Source organism: Micropterus dolomieu, linkage group LG19 (assembly GCF_021292245.1).
Source record: "Micropterus dolomieu isolate WLL.071019.BEF.003 ecotype Adirondacks linkage group LG19, ASM2129224v1, whole genome shotgun sequence".
In the NCBI taxonomy this organism is placed as follows: domain Eukaryota; kingdom Metazoa; phylum Chordata; class Actinopteri; order Centrarchiformes; family Centrarchidae; genus Micropterus; species Micropterus dolomieu.
In genome coordinates, this window is record NC_060168.1 from 21,634,864 (window position 1) to 21,648,457 (window position 13,594).

The following is a 13,594-nucleotide window of genomic DNA, read 5'->3' on the forward strand; positions in this document are numbered from 1 at the left end:
CTGCAATACTAATGATATTCCCATCATCCTCAACTTTAGGGGTTTAGCCAAAGACAGTTGCTTGTTATAGCACATATTTGATTTTAACAGCCTCTATCTCATCCATACTGCCTTTCACTACCTGCCTCATTCTGAATTTCGGAATCACATGACTGCAAACAGCGAATTGGAGCGTGCAAAGCTAATCATGATCTGTGAGTAAGTTTTACCTACTGCTCATAGAGGGGCGAGAAAAAAAAAATGAAGCACCACATTTTGTGTAGCAATACTAGAATCCACCTAGACATCATGTACATGTGTTTCTGTTTAACCAATACGTATATGATAAGCCTTCATTAATCAGTTCAACGATGTAAATTCACTGAAATCATACAGATGTATCATTAAGATAGTGATAACTCCCATTTAGCCAAAAAATACAATTTATACCTTTTATTGAATTCCTTCCAATGTATTCGCTAAATATATTAAATGAGTCTGGACAGACATGGAGGTAAACTGCAACTTGACTGGTTGGTGGAGACAAACAACCGCGGGGTGGTAATTCTATTTTAAAATCTGTAATGCAAAGTTGATGTAGACTATTAGTCCCATGTGGAAGAAAATGTACAATACATACCAGAACATTGTATTTATTATAATAACTATAATAGGAATAAATACAACATTGATACCAAGTTTAGTAGCACAGTTCAGGCAGGATTAATACTATCAAAAATAGTTATACTGTTTTAAAATGGTACAGACCTTTCACAAACTATTTCACAGTACAGTATGTCTTTTTATTGATCAGTCTTGTGTAGTATTTCATTTTCAAAAGCAAATGTTTTTACAAAAGAAGGCAAGAAGTGGCTTGTGACGCTTTATCATAAATGTATATAATACTGCTATATTCAACAAAAATATAGTAATAGTGTATTTGCAGTCATTTATTATTGTCTTTTTTACTGTGTAAGTACAGTACAAGTCCTGCTTTCAGTGTTTGCATGATAGTTCTTTGAATTCTTACAATATACATGTTTGAACAATATAATGCAAAACAAATTAGTACACTTTATCACACACAAATGTGTACACAAAACCATAATCTAACCTGATAAAACAATATTTCTAATTGCCTATTAATGTTTTAAGTCATAATTGGATTTGCATAGCCAGAAATGCTAACTAGTGGGCAGAGTGTAAATTTAGTTTGATTAATTTTGCTAATCATTACAAAATATCAGAAATTGAATTCCAACTCACTCTACGCACTTGTCCTGTGCTCAGCACTGTTTGTTGTGGGTGCAGGTGCCAGTAGCATGCTCAAGGTACAAAGATATAACAGAAACACAAGAGTAAATATCTACTTCTTGAGAAATTTGTTTCACAGCAGAAGACATGGATATTTAAGTGAAAGATAAAGAGGGGGAAATTACATATTTCATGGAATATAATGTTTCAACATAATTTTTTTTTGTACATTTTCCTGCCTCATTGTCATGGGAGCATCCTGCTGGCAGCGATATTTTTGCCTTACGCTCCAACGTCCAAGGTGAAGGTCACACTGCCCAGGTAGCGGTCAGTGGGTGAATCATTTATGATGCCCTTGCCATTCAGTTTGCATTGTACTTGGATGTGAGTGTCGTACTGCACTCCTGCAAAACGCACAGCCACCACGGGCGCAGAGTAGTTTACCTGAGGCGGAAGAGGTCACGACAGGACAAGGCAAGACAGGTGTTAATATAGACTTAAATGACATTGTCTATATGCCACAGCAGTTATCCAGGATAAAACTGTCACTCACATGTCTGAGCTTCCCATAGTATGGATAGTACTTCATGTCAAAAATACTTTTAGGGAAAAATTGGATTTCTCCCAAAGCTTCTGGAGGTCCTTTCTGAAAGAGGAAGAAGTTATGTCTTCTTGAAGCACACTTGCTTGCATGATATGACTATGACATTTTCACAGATGTTGCTTACAAGCAAGGATGTTGATGGTTACCATACCTTAACTCCACAAGTCACATTTATTGGTTTGCCCTGGCCAGGTAAGTAACCAAGAATCTATAGAAAAGTAAGAATAGTAAGAGAAGAGTGTCATCATGCGAACAAAGTTATTCCTCAACCCTGTTTTTGTTTTATATTTTTGTTTGTCATGTCTTCAAACTGAGCTCCAATGACTCTTGATCTGACAAAGACCTTTTAGGACTAAACATTGCTTCAAATAAAATGTTTGTAGCTTGCAGATATCCATGCACAGACAACCTCACATTTTACTTTGTATGCAATTTATTTTTTATCCTGCACCAGTTAGATGTACACACTACTCACCTTCTTTGCTTCAAACTGAGCTCCAGCAGGAGATCTTTTTAAAATTACATGCAAAAGTTTATCTTCTAGGAAGAAGTGCCCAAATCTTCCACAATGTAATAATATGATGATAATTTACCATTTAAAATAAAAAGATTGTGCTTCGTGTGTCTTCATCCTCTCCCTGAAATGGCCACAAGATGTCACTCACTGAGGAACCTGTGAGCTTTAACAGTGCAGTAACACAGTGTGTCCCTGCTATTTTATGTTCCATCTTTTGTTTTTTTGCTGATGTACATAATTGCACTTTTTAAAGTGCACTGTTTTACAGGTTTTGGTGGCATCTTACCCGGTTCATTCGAAGGAGGATGCATGGCCTTCCCTGAGAATAGCCATAGTGGGGGTCCTGTAGCCCAGAACAGTCCCCCAACCAGGACCTCTTAAACTGACACGCTTTCCGCTCTGCGCTCTCCTCCAAGTCATCCTGCATGAAGTATCTGTCCTGTGTGCAGCGAATGTTCTTCCTCTCCTGAGTTCCATCGTTATATGCTGTAAATGGAGAGCAAGGGGAAAGAGGAAGAGAGGGAGGGAAATGGAGAGAGGAGGGCATAAATAAAGCCTTGCTACAGCAAAGCCCTGCCAGACTCAGGCCTCTGATTAAGGAAGCTTGACAAAAGCTGGGCGTGAAAAAAAAACCACATTGAATGGCTGCACTCTGCCCACAAAGAGGCTTCCCTTCCCAGCATGCCCTGCAAGAATTAAATTGAAAAAGGGGACAAAGGTAGTGAAGATGAGGATTAACTCATCACATCCTTGCTTCTTTTTTAACAAACTCAACAACCTCATTCCCCCAACTACAATCACTACTAACTCACATCTTAGATATTCATCCATAGACCTTGCATACTTCTTCCAGGATTTGCGATCAGAGGCGTTAAAGGCGATCTCATGGCCTTCTAGATATGGGGCCATCGTCATACCTGCCAATGGAGACACAGAGACAGTCAACTGTGCTGAGACTCAATTAGAAGTAACACTGACAGAAGGACAATAGAGGATGCAGTGGAGGGGTTTGAGTTTGCCGTTATATTTACCTGGTGGCATCACTCTATCATTGTAGGTTGGATGGTAGGGACTAATAGACCACATGAGGCAAAACATACAACCACCAAACATGGCTGCGAGAAACACATAAAGTGCAGTATAGAAGAGAAGGATGAGGCCTAAAAAAGGGAGTGGAAAAAGGGGAGTTATTTCTGATGCAATATTTGCGCATAAGTGAATTACATAACAGACCTCTCTCAAAAAATCCCTTCTCTGATCTGAGTGGAGAAAAACAAAGAACCATAAAGAATTTCCACTTTTGCTCAGACTGTGTGGTCCATCCGGACTGCAGCTACTGTCCTTGATCAGGACAGTTACTAATTTGTTTACCCTCCTCCCCTCAGGCCTGGACTTGCAAATAACTTTCAATAGTTGTGGTATAAAACCCACTGTACTGCGCTAATGTGAGAATCACGTGATAAAGAAACCCAGAGAACTATCATTGTTCTTCAATTTTCAATTAACAGTCCATTAGCAACTAATCAAGCCAAACGTGCACTAAATGAAATGGCTTTTGCTGTGCGGGCAATTTCACAGGGGACTAGCTGCAGCCAGCCTTGCGTCCCCAGAGCCACAAAGGCTTTTCTGTTTGAGCTCAGTGAGAATTCTCCCAGCTGTCCTTTCACTCAGGAACACAGTGAACCTCCGGTTGCCATCGTAGTGAAGGTCTTTTGCAGCCATAGAGGCCTGGCCAGCTCCAAGGAGCCCCAATCACCCCACTCTGGTATTGTGTCCTCTCTTACACACTCATCTCACAGGACACACAGCACAAACTTCAACCCAGGGCCTTTCTTCATCAGACACATGGGCCCCACTCCCCCACAAGTGTGCACACACTGGCTATGTCGCTGAAATTAGCTCTCAGCCCTGCCTGCCTGGGATCCAGAGTCTCAGCTCATGCATGTAACACAGACTTTCCTGGGATATTCTCTCTACACTCAGTTGGATCATGTTTGTCATTGTGTACAGTTAGTGCAGCTGAGGGAGGGGACTCTACAGCGTCACGTAGCAACTACCCTGGAATACCAAGAGGCTGCTCCATCATCACTGACTCAACAAACTCGTCCAGTCTGCCGCTTCTGCCAAAAGAAAAAAGTTAGCTGGATTTGGCAGTGAGCTCTGTGGATAAGAGCATCTATTAAGTGCTGAGGGGCCATAAGCATGTTAGGTTCAGCGATGAGGTCACAGAGGCTTTGGGAAAGAGGCTGTGGAGAGCATGGTAAGATGTAGAGGAATGTGATTCCTGGCCAATGTGAGGCCTGGAACAGTGCGCTCCCGCTGGGGACACGTCCCCAGGCAGTCTGTTTTCGTCGGGACACTCTGAATTGTCCATGCACCTATGTAAACATTGAGCATAAGGACACACACACACAGCACAGTGAGCAGAGTCACTGGACTGCAGAGACATTTCTCACCCTCTAAAGTATCCCTGAGTGCATCTTTTAAAGACATTCAAACACCATGTTTGCTCCTAAGCGTGTTTTAGATGATTCAACTACAACACACTCAATATTATATCTAATCATTGGACACATGCAGTAAAAACTAGAGAATTTCAGCATTAATCCAAACGTCCCTCCTCATAACCCAATAACATAAAACCTGTCTTTCGCTGTCAACTCACTCCAGCTCTTTCCAGAGCGACCCATGAATTCGTTGGTCTCTGCATTCCACAGGTACGTCTTCAAGTCGTCTATTTTCTGGTGGAGTGTCCTCTTGGGTAACGGCCTGCGCTTCCATCTCTCAAAGTTCAGGTCTTCCTGCTCTAGAGGCTGGTGCTCTGCCAACTCCTCCTGCTCTTCCTCCAACTCTTGGCCATGTTTGAGAATCACTTTGTGAGGCTGGTGGAAAGAAGAAGAGAAAAAGCCCTCACCACACATATTCTCAACTGCTAAGTTCTGCAGTCGATCTATTTTCTTTTCAAATCACCGCAGGAAAAAAATGGCATGCCTTCAGCTCCGAGTATGACCGATGATATACACTGCCAGAGAGTGCTCTGCATATTAATGAACATCGCACTGATGGTCCTGTCCCCTGTTTCTGCAAATTATAAGCCCGCTGGTGACCTTTCTGGCACTCATTGGGAGAGCTGACCTCCTCTGAGTAGACCCTCCTGCTTGGAGCAACAGCTGCAGACAGCAGAGCTGAAGGGTCACTCTGACAGCCAGATGTTACTCACTGACTCTCAGCATCCACAGGCCAGGACACACAGATCCCAGAGGAACCACAGGACACATGTCACTTCATTTGTGAGAATTTGGCTGTTAAAAGAATCTGCTGTTAAATGTTCAAAATTTTGTTGGGAGTTAAGATAACTGCGCTGTTATTTAAAATAACCTTAAGGCTAGTGGAAAGATGTCTTAATTACTCCATGTGCTTCAGAAAATAAAGTGTTGTGAAAGTTATATGTTCTCTGTTTCATTTCAGCACTTACAAGACTTGGTGGATTATTTTTAAGGAGCTTCTCTTCAGCTCCTCCCTCTGTGGAACTGGGCTCCATGTTCTTCACAGAAAGAAAAGGTACTTGTTAAGCCAATCACATCTGCCATGCAATTAAATACAAGAAAGTTCTTGCGAACTTGTGGACTTCAGCAACATTTTCAAAACTTTTTACAACAATGCCAAGCCATCTCAACAGCTTAATCTAGCATCAGACACAAGACATGATTATTTTATAGTTTCAACATAGAGAATGTCAATGACAAATCTGACATACCTGAAGTTTTCTTTTCAGTAAAAACGCGGATTAATGTGTCGAAAACCCTCTTGGCCCGCAGAGAAAAAAGTAATGTTTGTCAAAAAAGGTTTGGGGATTTCATTAGAAAGTTTTAGGCATGCAAAGGGGACCGGGTACGGAGAACCTCCTTCAACTAGGCGCGCATCGTAGTGAATGAACGCTGGACAGAGAAAAACTGGGGGTGGGATACAACGTGCTTTTTTTTGTCCCAGAGACGTTTTGGCAGCGGTCTGATCCCTAGCACTGCATTCTGTGCACGCACCCCATCAACCATTGTCTGATAAACTGGGCTAACAGTGAAGCAAACCATGAATACAATATTTATAGCTTATCCCAACATAAGACACTGTTGTCAATCATTGCGTTGCCGCATATTGCACGTGCACAAAGACTCTCCAACAATTAACGTTATTATTATTAGGCTATTATTTTTGTATTATTAATCGGGTGTATATTTAATGAAACAAAAGCATCACAAATTAAATATCAGACATTAGCTATTGTCCCTGCACATGCATGCATACTAATCCGGTTGCCAACGCCAGCACCTCCACAGATTCTTGCAACAACTGCTCACCAGCAGCTTTCCCCTTGTGAAGTTCAAGTAGCCTAGTCCTCATCCCTGGCCCCATCTGCAATCCGGTCACGTAACGCTCTGTTACCCCGTGTAAAACTGGGAGAGGGGGACTTTTCAGAGTGTGTTTCCCCCCTTCTTCTTTTACATGAAAAGAGATATTGCGTCATGGAAAAAAATCTGTTCTTTGAGAATTGCGCGGCAAAACGTGCACGTGTGAGTGTGTGTGAGTGTATTTTACAGTGAAGGAAGGCCATTGATTCTTGTCACCACATAAGGACATTTGCAGAAAAGAAAAATCCAAAACATTTTGCAGGGAAAGCCAACCTGTGAAAAGCATTAACTTCATTCCCGTGTCCACGCAGAGTGTTGAACACTTCATTGTCAGTGTACATGTAAAATCTGCTAGGGGGCTCCAGGTCACAAATGAGCTGCGGGGCCCCTTTTAACCCCAAGTCCACCTCTTTGTAGCCTACAGGAATACCACCTGGCTACATATTACACATATTATTTTAGGGATAACAACATGTAAGAAAACTACTGTGACATTGATTTTGACACAAGACCATATGTCAGGTAATACAGCAGCCTGTGCATTTAATTTAAACAAATCAGTGCAGTAAGACAGGAGCTTCAGGGGACAAACTTTACCTTTTCAAATTCAACAAGAGTTCATCACTGAACTCTTGAATGTCAGTTTTTCACGAAAAATCTTATAATCAAATGGATAGGATTTTGCCTTGCAGTGCATTTCTGAATCAATATCAATTTTATTTATATAGCACACTTAAAACAACCAAGGATGACCAAGGTGCTTTACAGGTTAAAAATACAACAATTAAAAAAAGTAATTACAAAGTAAAAGTACAGCAATAAAACATTATAATATACAGTATATGATATGCAATGATATTAAAATTGCCAAGGAGAATAACTCTCTTACTCGAAGGAAATGCCAAAGAAAAGAGATGTGTTTTTAACAGTGATCTAAAGCATTCTAGAGTTGGTGTGGTTCTGATATGGACTGGCAGGCTGTTCCACAGGTTAGGGGCATACTGCGCCAAAGGCTCGATCAAGGAGGAGACTGGCAGATCTCAGCACTCTAGCTGGAGTGAGAATGCGAAGAAGCTCCGTTAGGTAAAGCGGAACCAATCCATGAAAACATTTAAAAGTAAAAGTAAGTATTTTAAAATCAATCCTGTAATGAACAGGAAGCCAAGGGAGGGAGCGCAACACAGGTGTGATGTGGTCCCTCTTTTTCTTTCCTGTCAGGAGGTGGGCAGCAGCATTTTGGACTAACTGCAGGCATTGAATGGATGACTGGTCTAATCTAAACCCACATACAAAGAGTTACGCTACAATAGTCAAGATGGGAAGTTATGAAGGCGTTAATCACGTTTAAATGCACTGTCAAATAAGACACCAAGATTCCTCACAGTCCAGCGATTATTTGAAGCTAAAAGGCCAACGAGAGTAGCCTAACTAAATCAAGCAATTCAGGATGTCCAAACACTATGACCTCGGTCTTGTCTCTGTGATTGGTGGAGGCGACTTGCTTTAAGTTGAGCTTTTCGGGTGTTTTCAATCCGCTTTGCTACTACTGCTAGTCTCTGTTCCACCTTTGACTTAATGACATTTTCAAACCAGTAACTCACAATCAACACCCAGAGAGCAGACACAAGTCCCGCCAATGTCGGATTGAGATCGTGAGTGGATGTTATATTTCGGCCTATAGCATGGAAAAAGCAATCAGTGAGCAGCTCTGGTGTGTTTACAGCAAACAGCTGATGGCGTTAAGCTAAATAGGCCTACTGGGTCTGGAGTTATTGTTCATCAGTTGGTCCCCCCCTCTCTCTCAAAAAAAAAAAAACACTGATTACAACAGGTAATAAAGCATGTTAAAACCTCCAAAGCTCAGGCTGACACAGGATGTGAGTGCTGCAAGCTAAGCTGCTAACGTTAGGTAAGTTTAGGTGCTCAATTTGTTCTCAGGAGGTTTCTACCAGGAGCCGAATTACCACCGAGGCGGTGTCCTCTCCAAAGCAAACAGACTAAGTCATTAAAAAATTAAAGACACTGAATAAAGCAGTTTCATCCTTAAAAAATGATTGTCTCTTCAGTGGGTATGGCGTCATCGAACCAGAAGTTGGAAATGTTATAATGTCAGTCTGTGCTGGAGGTGCCCGATTCTGTTTTCAGACCTGCCAAACTGTTGCGATTTAATGTTTGTGTTTCTTTGTTCCTTTTTTGTGCTGGAGTTATTTTAAGAAGTTGATGGTTTAATCTAGTTTGATCGTGTGTCTCTTTACTCACATGCATCTTTAGTGGTCAAGCATACTTTTTTTCATCATAATCCAATCAAATCTGATGTTCATATATAGGCCTACATTTTGCAGATGGATGACGTTACTAAATAATGATGCCTGTTCATTGCTTTGTATGCCATACATCAGAGTAGGAACATACTGTATGTCAGCTGGTTAATTTGCTTAATATTTGCAGGTCTTTAGGCCAGGGCGGAAACGCACAAAACAATGGTCTGAAGAAACCTTTCAGTTCCTTGAAAAGTTGATCCTGGGTGTAAATTAAAATTTGCTGTGTGCTAAACTAAATTCTTTATTTATAATGAATGAAATAAGTATAGTGATCTATAAAGTAAATTTCCCTACATTGAATAATTAAATATTAATAATAATTAAATAATATTTCAAAAACTTTTTAACATGGGCAGGAATAATGTTTCAGATGGAAAACACCAAATCTTATTTATTTATTTGGTTTATTATTTGTCTGTCATTCCCAGAAAAAAAACAGAAGATGATACTCTATGATGTGGCAGATACAATTGCAAACAAGATGAAAAAAGACATGTCTAAATAATTATTTATAATTATTTAATCTCTTTTTTGTGATTTTTGTGCATTTTCAGTCTTAAATCTGACTTGGATGTTGTCTTTCTAATGCAGCTACTGCAAATTAAGTAGTAGCCTACTGTCAATTTATATAACAAGTAAAACCTACTAAACAAAAGTATGGGGTCATTTTTAATCACACCAGAAGGACTTAAAGCCTTAGGAGAATGCATATTGTATACTGTATACCAAATCCACCTACCTCAAGTACATAATACCAGTACATAATTCTTTAATTTATTCCACCATCCTTTGCACTATGCTCCATCCCACATGTGTACATGTACTTGTTTGCATGTATGTGTAGGTGTACCTGTATATCTCATCCACTCCAGCATGTATATAATAATGATAATAATTTTACTCCTGCATCCTTTGCACTTCACTCATTGCACTATTATCTCAATCTGTCTATATTGTTTTTGTTTATGGTGTGTATAGATTTGTTCTCTATACTGTAGCCTGTGTGTGATTTTATTATTGTATTATTTTTGTATTAGCCTTTTGTGTAAGCAAACATTTCGTGAGCAATGCACAATCCTGAGTCAAATTCCTCGTATGTGTAGCCTACACATACCTGGCACATGAAGATGATTCTGATTCTGATTCTTAAGTACATGAAGGCATTATGTATCACTGTGTTGGATTTTGTGCCGCTTTCTGAATGTCCGATAGCTCCTGAACGTAACGCAGTAGTTTCGACAGATGATGGCGCTCGATACTCGACCCTCATCCATCTGACTTTGATTTTGTCCCGTACTATGATCCCAAACCACCCACATACCTGTGTCAGAAACAGAAACAGCAGAATAAAATACCTTAAACACACTAAACCTGATTTACTCTCCATGTGATGTAAAGCAGGATGTCACTGAACTTTTTGCCCCTGCTTTCAGTGATAAAACCTCAGGTGATGAACATGGATGCCATGGGACCTGTGCAATGCATTTACCATAATACAGTTACTTTACTCCCAGTGACGTTTGTAATTTATATGTAGCCCATTATATGATTATTACTTTAATTTTACTATACATTCAATGCAATACAGAATACGTAAAGCTATTGTCTTTGTTTCAAATCCCAAACCCAATTTTCAGTTACCTCAGAAGTTTGACTTCGCTCTAACGTTATCTTGGAACGTTAACCGTTATACGTTACACTAGCTAGCTTATTATCTCTACAAGATCTGTCTTTCGGTGTAACGTTATATACGTGTATTTTCCAATTGAATTTGGAGAATAACAACCATATTGAGTTTCAACGTTTGATCCCTAATTAGGGTCCACCCCTACTGAGAGGTTTGTCATTCACGGACGCGGTGTGGGAAGATAACGGTCACGTTATTCGGGGGAAATTGATTAAACGTAATTTAACGTTAGGTTAAGTATCGTTACATTGCTTTAACGCAACTACAAGTACGAGGACTGTAGCAGGGTATCGGTACTTTGCCTTTTGAGTAAGTTACGTGTTTGACATGCGCACATACATCCACCACCAGCAGCAACAGCCCACCGTCTGACACCGACACACCGTGAGGACAGAGGCCGACAGACGGACATCCGCAGGGATGTAAATGAGACGGACTCGGGCTCAGCGGGGACGGAAGGCTATTGTCAGAGAATGCCACAGCAAGCGAACACACCGTCTGCGTTAGCTCACGATTGTACACAGTTAGCTCTCACACATATAGCGAATAATATTGAGTCGTGATTATTATTATTATTTTTAATTATTTGCAAGCGGTCCGGCGGAGTGCGTAAAATCCCCCAGCCAGCATGCCCCCTGCTCAGAGCCTGCAATCCAGCGGACTGACTCTCTCCGAAACAAGCATGGGTAGGTGTGTGCAAGGTCAACGGCGTGTCTGCAGCAGGTTTTATCAATTAAATGATGTACTCGTTTTACCAGAATGCGGGGTTTTATTGGGCGAGCTTACTGTTATTGTTGGCACATACCAAAGTTAATATTTTGACCATTGACGTGTGTTGTTTTTTGTCGGTTAAAAACAGTGACGGCCCGTTGTGTGTACAAAAACTGTCGTTACATCCACCAGAGCGCTGTGTTTTTTTTTCTAGTCCAGGCCGCAGCGCGTCACTGCAGGTGCGGCCACGTTGAGTAACCACAGCAGCCTGGATGTTTGGCTCTAATCGGTAACTAGCCTGACACTTTTTGGCAGGATGCTCTTCTGCTATCGTGAAAATATAAAGGAATAAAACACACCATTCGTGTAAGGGAACATCAGTGAATATCTTTTGTACAGTATGGTGCAGCCTAAAACAGGCAGTTCTCGGAGAAAATAGGAGATTATTTATTTAGGGATAACAACTACTATTATTGTACTCAGTCTGCTCAATTTTGCAACTTGTAGCACTCATAGGGTCATCCATGTTTGCTTTACACTTCTTATTCCTTGTAAGGCAATGTTTGAGAAAGAAAAGTGGTCACTCATTATAGCACTTTTTAGAGGTGTCACGCAAACCATATGTGACATATGTGGAGTAATCTTAATAGCTACTTTTTTAATAGCCTATTACTTGAGTAATATTTAAGTAAAATCTTTCTTCTACTTGATTCTTATGAGTAGTAATTACTGTAAGTCAAATAACATTGCCCGTAATTTAATGTACACTTGTAGTCCCCTGGTTTCAGGTAGAACTACAGTTTTCAAAGGAATTCACATAAGAAGAAGAAATTGATTAATTCAAATGTGTCAACAATATTTTTGCTTAAAACTTATTGACTAAGATAATATAAATATATAAAACTTAAGGGATGTAATATGATGGGAAAACAGAGATATTCATTGTTAATTTCACCAATGTAAAACAGTTAGATGCAGTGTTTCAGTTAACTGTTTTGTGACTATTATTACAATCCAGAATTACAATGAATGGAACCCCACAGGAAGTGTAGTTTCATCACAATATAATTGTTATTATATAACTCCCAGCTCTGCAAAATTGTGCATATATTTTTGGATGATTAATCTCAGAGGCTGTGTCCTTCATTTTGCAGGCAGCATGGCGACACAATTTGACTGAAACCATATGCTTTCCCTGCTTAGTGTAGTGATGAGCACTGATGTACTTCATATTGATCTCCAGGGTGGAGCATTAGCATTCGAGTAGCAGTGACGTCTGTTTGTGGCTTGCCAAATCTTGTGTTTCCACAAATTGATAAAAACAGAACATAGAGGTGACGGGGATGATCTGTTATCTGACGGGCTTTGATGAGCTTGGGGAACATCACAGAAATAACTTGAACAGGAAGAAGTAAAATAGATGGAGTAGATTACAAACAGAAGCAGGCAGAACTTCCTCTATCATAGTCTGACTACTGCTGAAACAAATGCACCAGAGAAAATAAGTTAGACTGCTTCTAAAATTACTGGCCACTCCCTCCTCTCTCTCTTTATTTATAACGTTCGCCTTCACCAAAAGGCCCTGAATATTGTTAGGGATGAGTCTGAGCCAGAGATGCCCTCTGGGAGGTGGTTCAGACAATTTTAATTCTGGAGTGGTTTAATAGACGTGCATTAACCAAGGTTATTTGACTCATGAAAGGGATACTGTTGGCACTTTTAGGTAGATTTTTTTGTTGTTAGTTTGTGGTTGTCTTTGTTGTTATTTATACGTATTTTTAGTATGTTTAAGTTTTTTGACTCCTGAATTGCAAACCTCACACACTTAGCTTAAAATACTTTGTGTATTTTATTATGTTCTTACTTAAATATAGTTTTATTATTAGTATGTTGTGTTGTCCTGTCTGTCCTGTTGCACCACAAGCTCACCAAGGCAAGTACCTAACGATGTTTGTTGTAATGGCAATAACAAGGGGTAAGTTAACTTATTTCAGCATACGATGAAAACGCTGCTTACTTACAAATATATTTAATTAGATACAGTTAGATATAGTGTACAGTTGCATACAGGATGCATGCATGCAGCACACAGTACAGTGCCTGTAAAGGTATTAA

At 40.1% G+C, this 13,594-nt stretch overlaps 2 protein-coding genes across 9 annotated transcripts in view; one reads left to right on the forward strand and one right to left on the reverse strand.

The window, feature by feature from the left end:
- Positions 1 to 616: 616 nt before the first annotated feature.
- On the reverse strand, positions 617 to 10,402 carry atp1b4 (ATPase Na+/K+ transporting subunit beta 4). Of its 4 annotated transcripts, XM_046030182.1 has the most exons (10): positions 6,710 to 6,769; positions 6,112 to 6,160; positions 5,830 to 5,898; positions 5,020 to 5,236; positions 3,386 to 3,514; positions 3,167 to 3,271; positions 2,641 to 2,840; positions 1,989 to 2,045; positions 1,787 to 1,879; positions 617 to 1,677 (listed from the first exon to the last, which is right to left on the reverse strand). In XM_046030182.1, the coding sequence occupies exons 3-10, from the start codon at positions 5,893 to 5,895 to the stop codon at positions 1,516 to 1,518; spliced, it is 1,029 nt and encodes a 342-aa protein (XP_045886138.1). In that variant the 5' UTR covers positions 5,896 to 5,898; positions 6,112 to 6,160; positions 6,710 to 6,769; the 3' UTR covers positions 617 to 1,515. The 4 variants fall into 4 exon arrangements, with proteins under 4 accessions (XP_045886138.1, XP_045886136.1, XP_045886139.1 ...); XM_046030180.1 differs by lacking the exons at positions 6,112 to 6,160; positions 6,710 to 6,769 and adding an exon at positions 10,196 to 10,402; XM_046030183.1 differs by lacking the exon at positions 6,112 to 6,160 and having other exon boundaries at positions 6,710 to 6,763.
- A 379-nt stretch (positions 10,403 to 10,781) lies between these two features.
- tmem255a (transmembrane protein 255A) overlaps positions 10,782 to 13,594 on the forward strand; it is a 14,301-nt gene continuing 11,488 nt past the window's right edge. For all 5 annotated transcript variants that reach the window (XM_046030188.1, XM_046030189.1, XM_046030191.1 and 2 more), the window contains exon 1: positions 10,782 to 11,454. In XM_046030188.1, coding sequence (XP_045886144.1) covers positions 11,397 to 11,454 — 58 coding nt within the window. In that variant the 5' untranslated portion in view covers positions 10,782 to 11,396. The remainder of the gene's footprint in view (positions 11,455 to 13,594) is intronic.

What these genes read in the sequence shown, in the direction of transcription:
- atp1b4 (XM_046030180.1), bottom strand. Translation starts at nt 10,351, where the DNA reads ATGAGGGTCGAGTATCGAGCGCCATCATCTGTCGAAACTACTGCGTTA. An exon ending in GAATCATCTTCATGTGCCAG is followed by an intron (nt 5,899 to 10,195) that starts GTATGTGTAGGC and finishes CTTTCTGTGAAG; the next exon opens with AACATGGAGCCCAGTTCCAC. An exon ending in TCCTCCTTCGAATGAACCGG is followed by an intron (nt 2,046 to 2,640) that starts GTAAGATGCCAC and finishes ACTTTTCTATAG; the next exon opens with ATTCTTGGTTACTTACCTGG.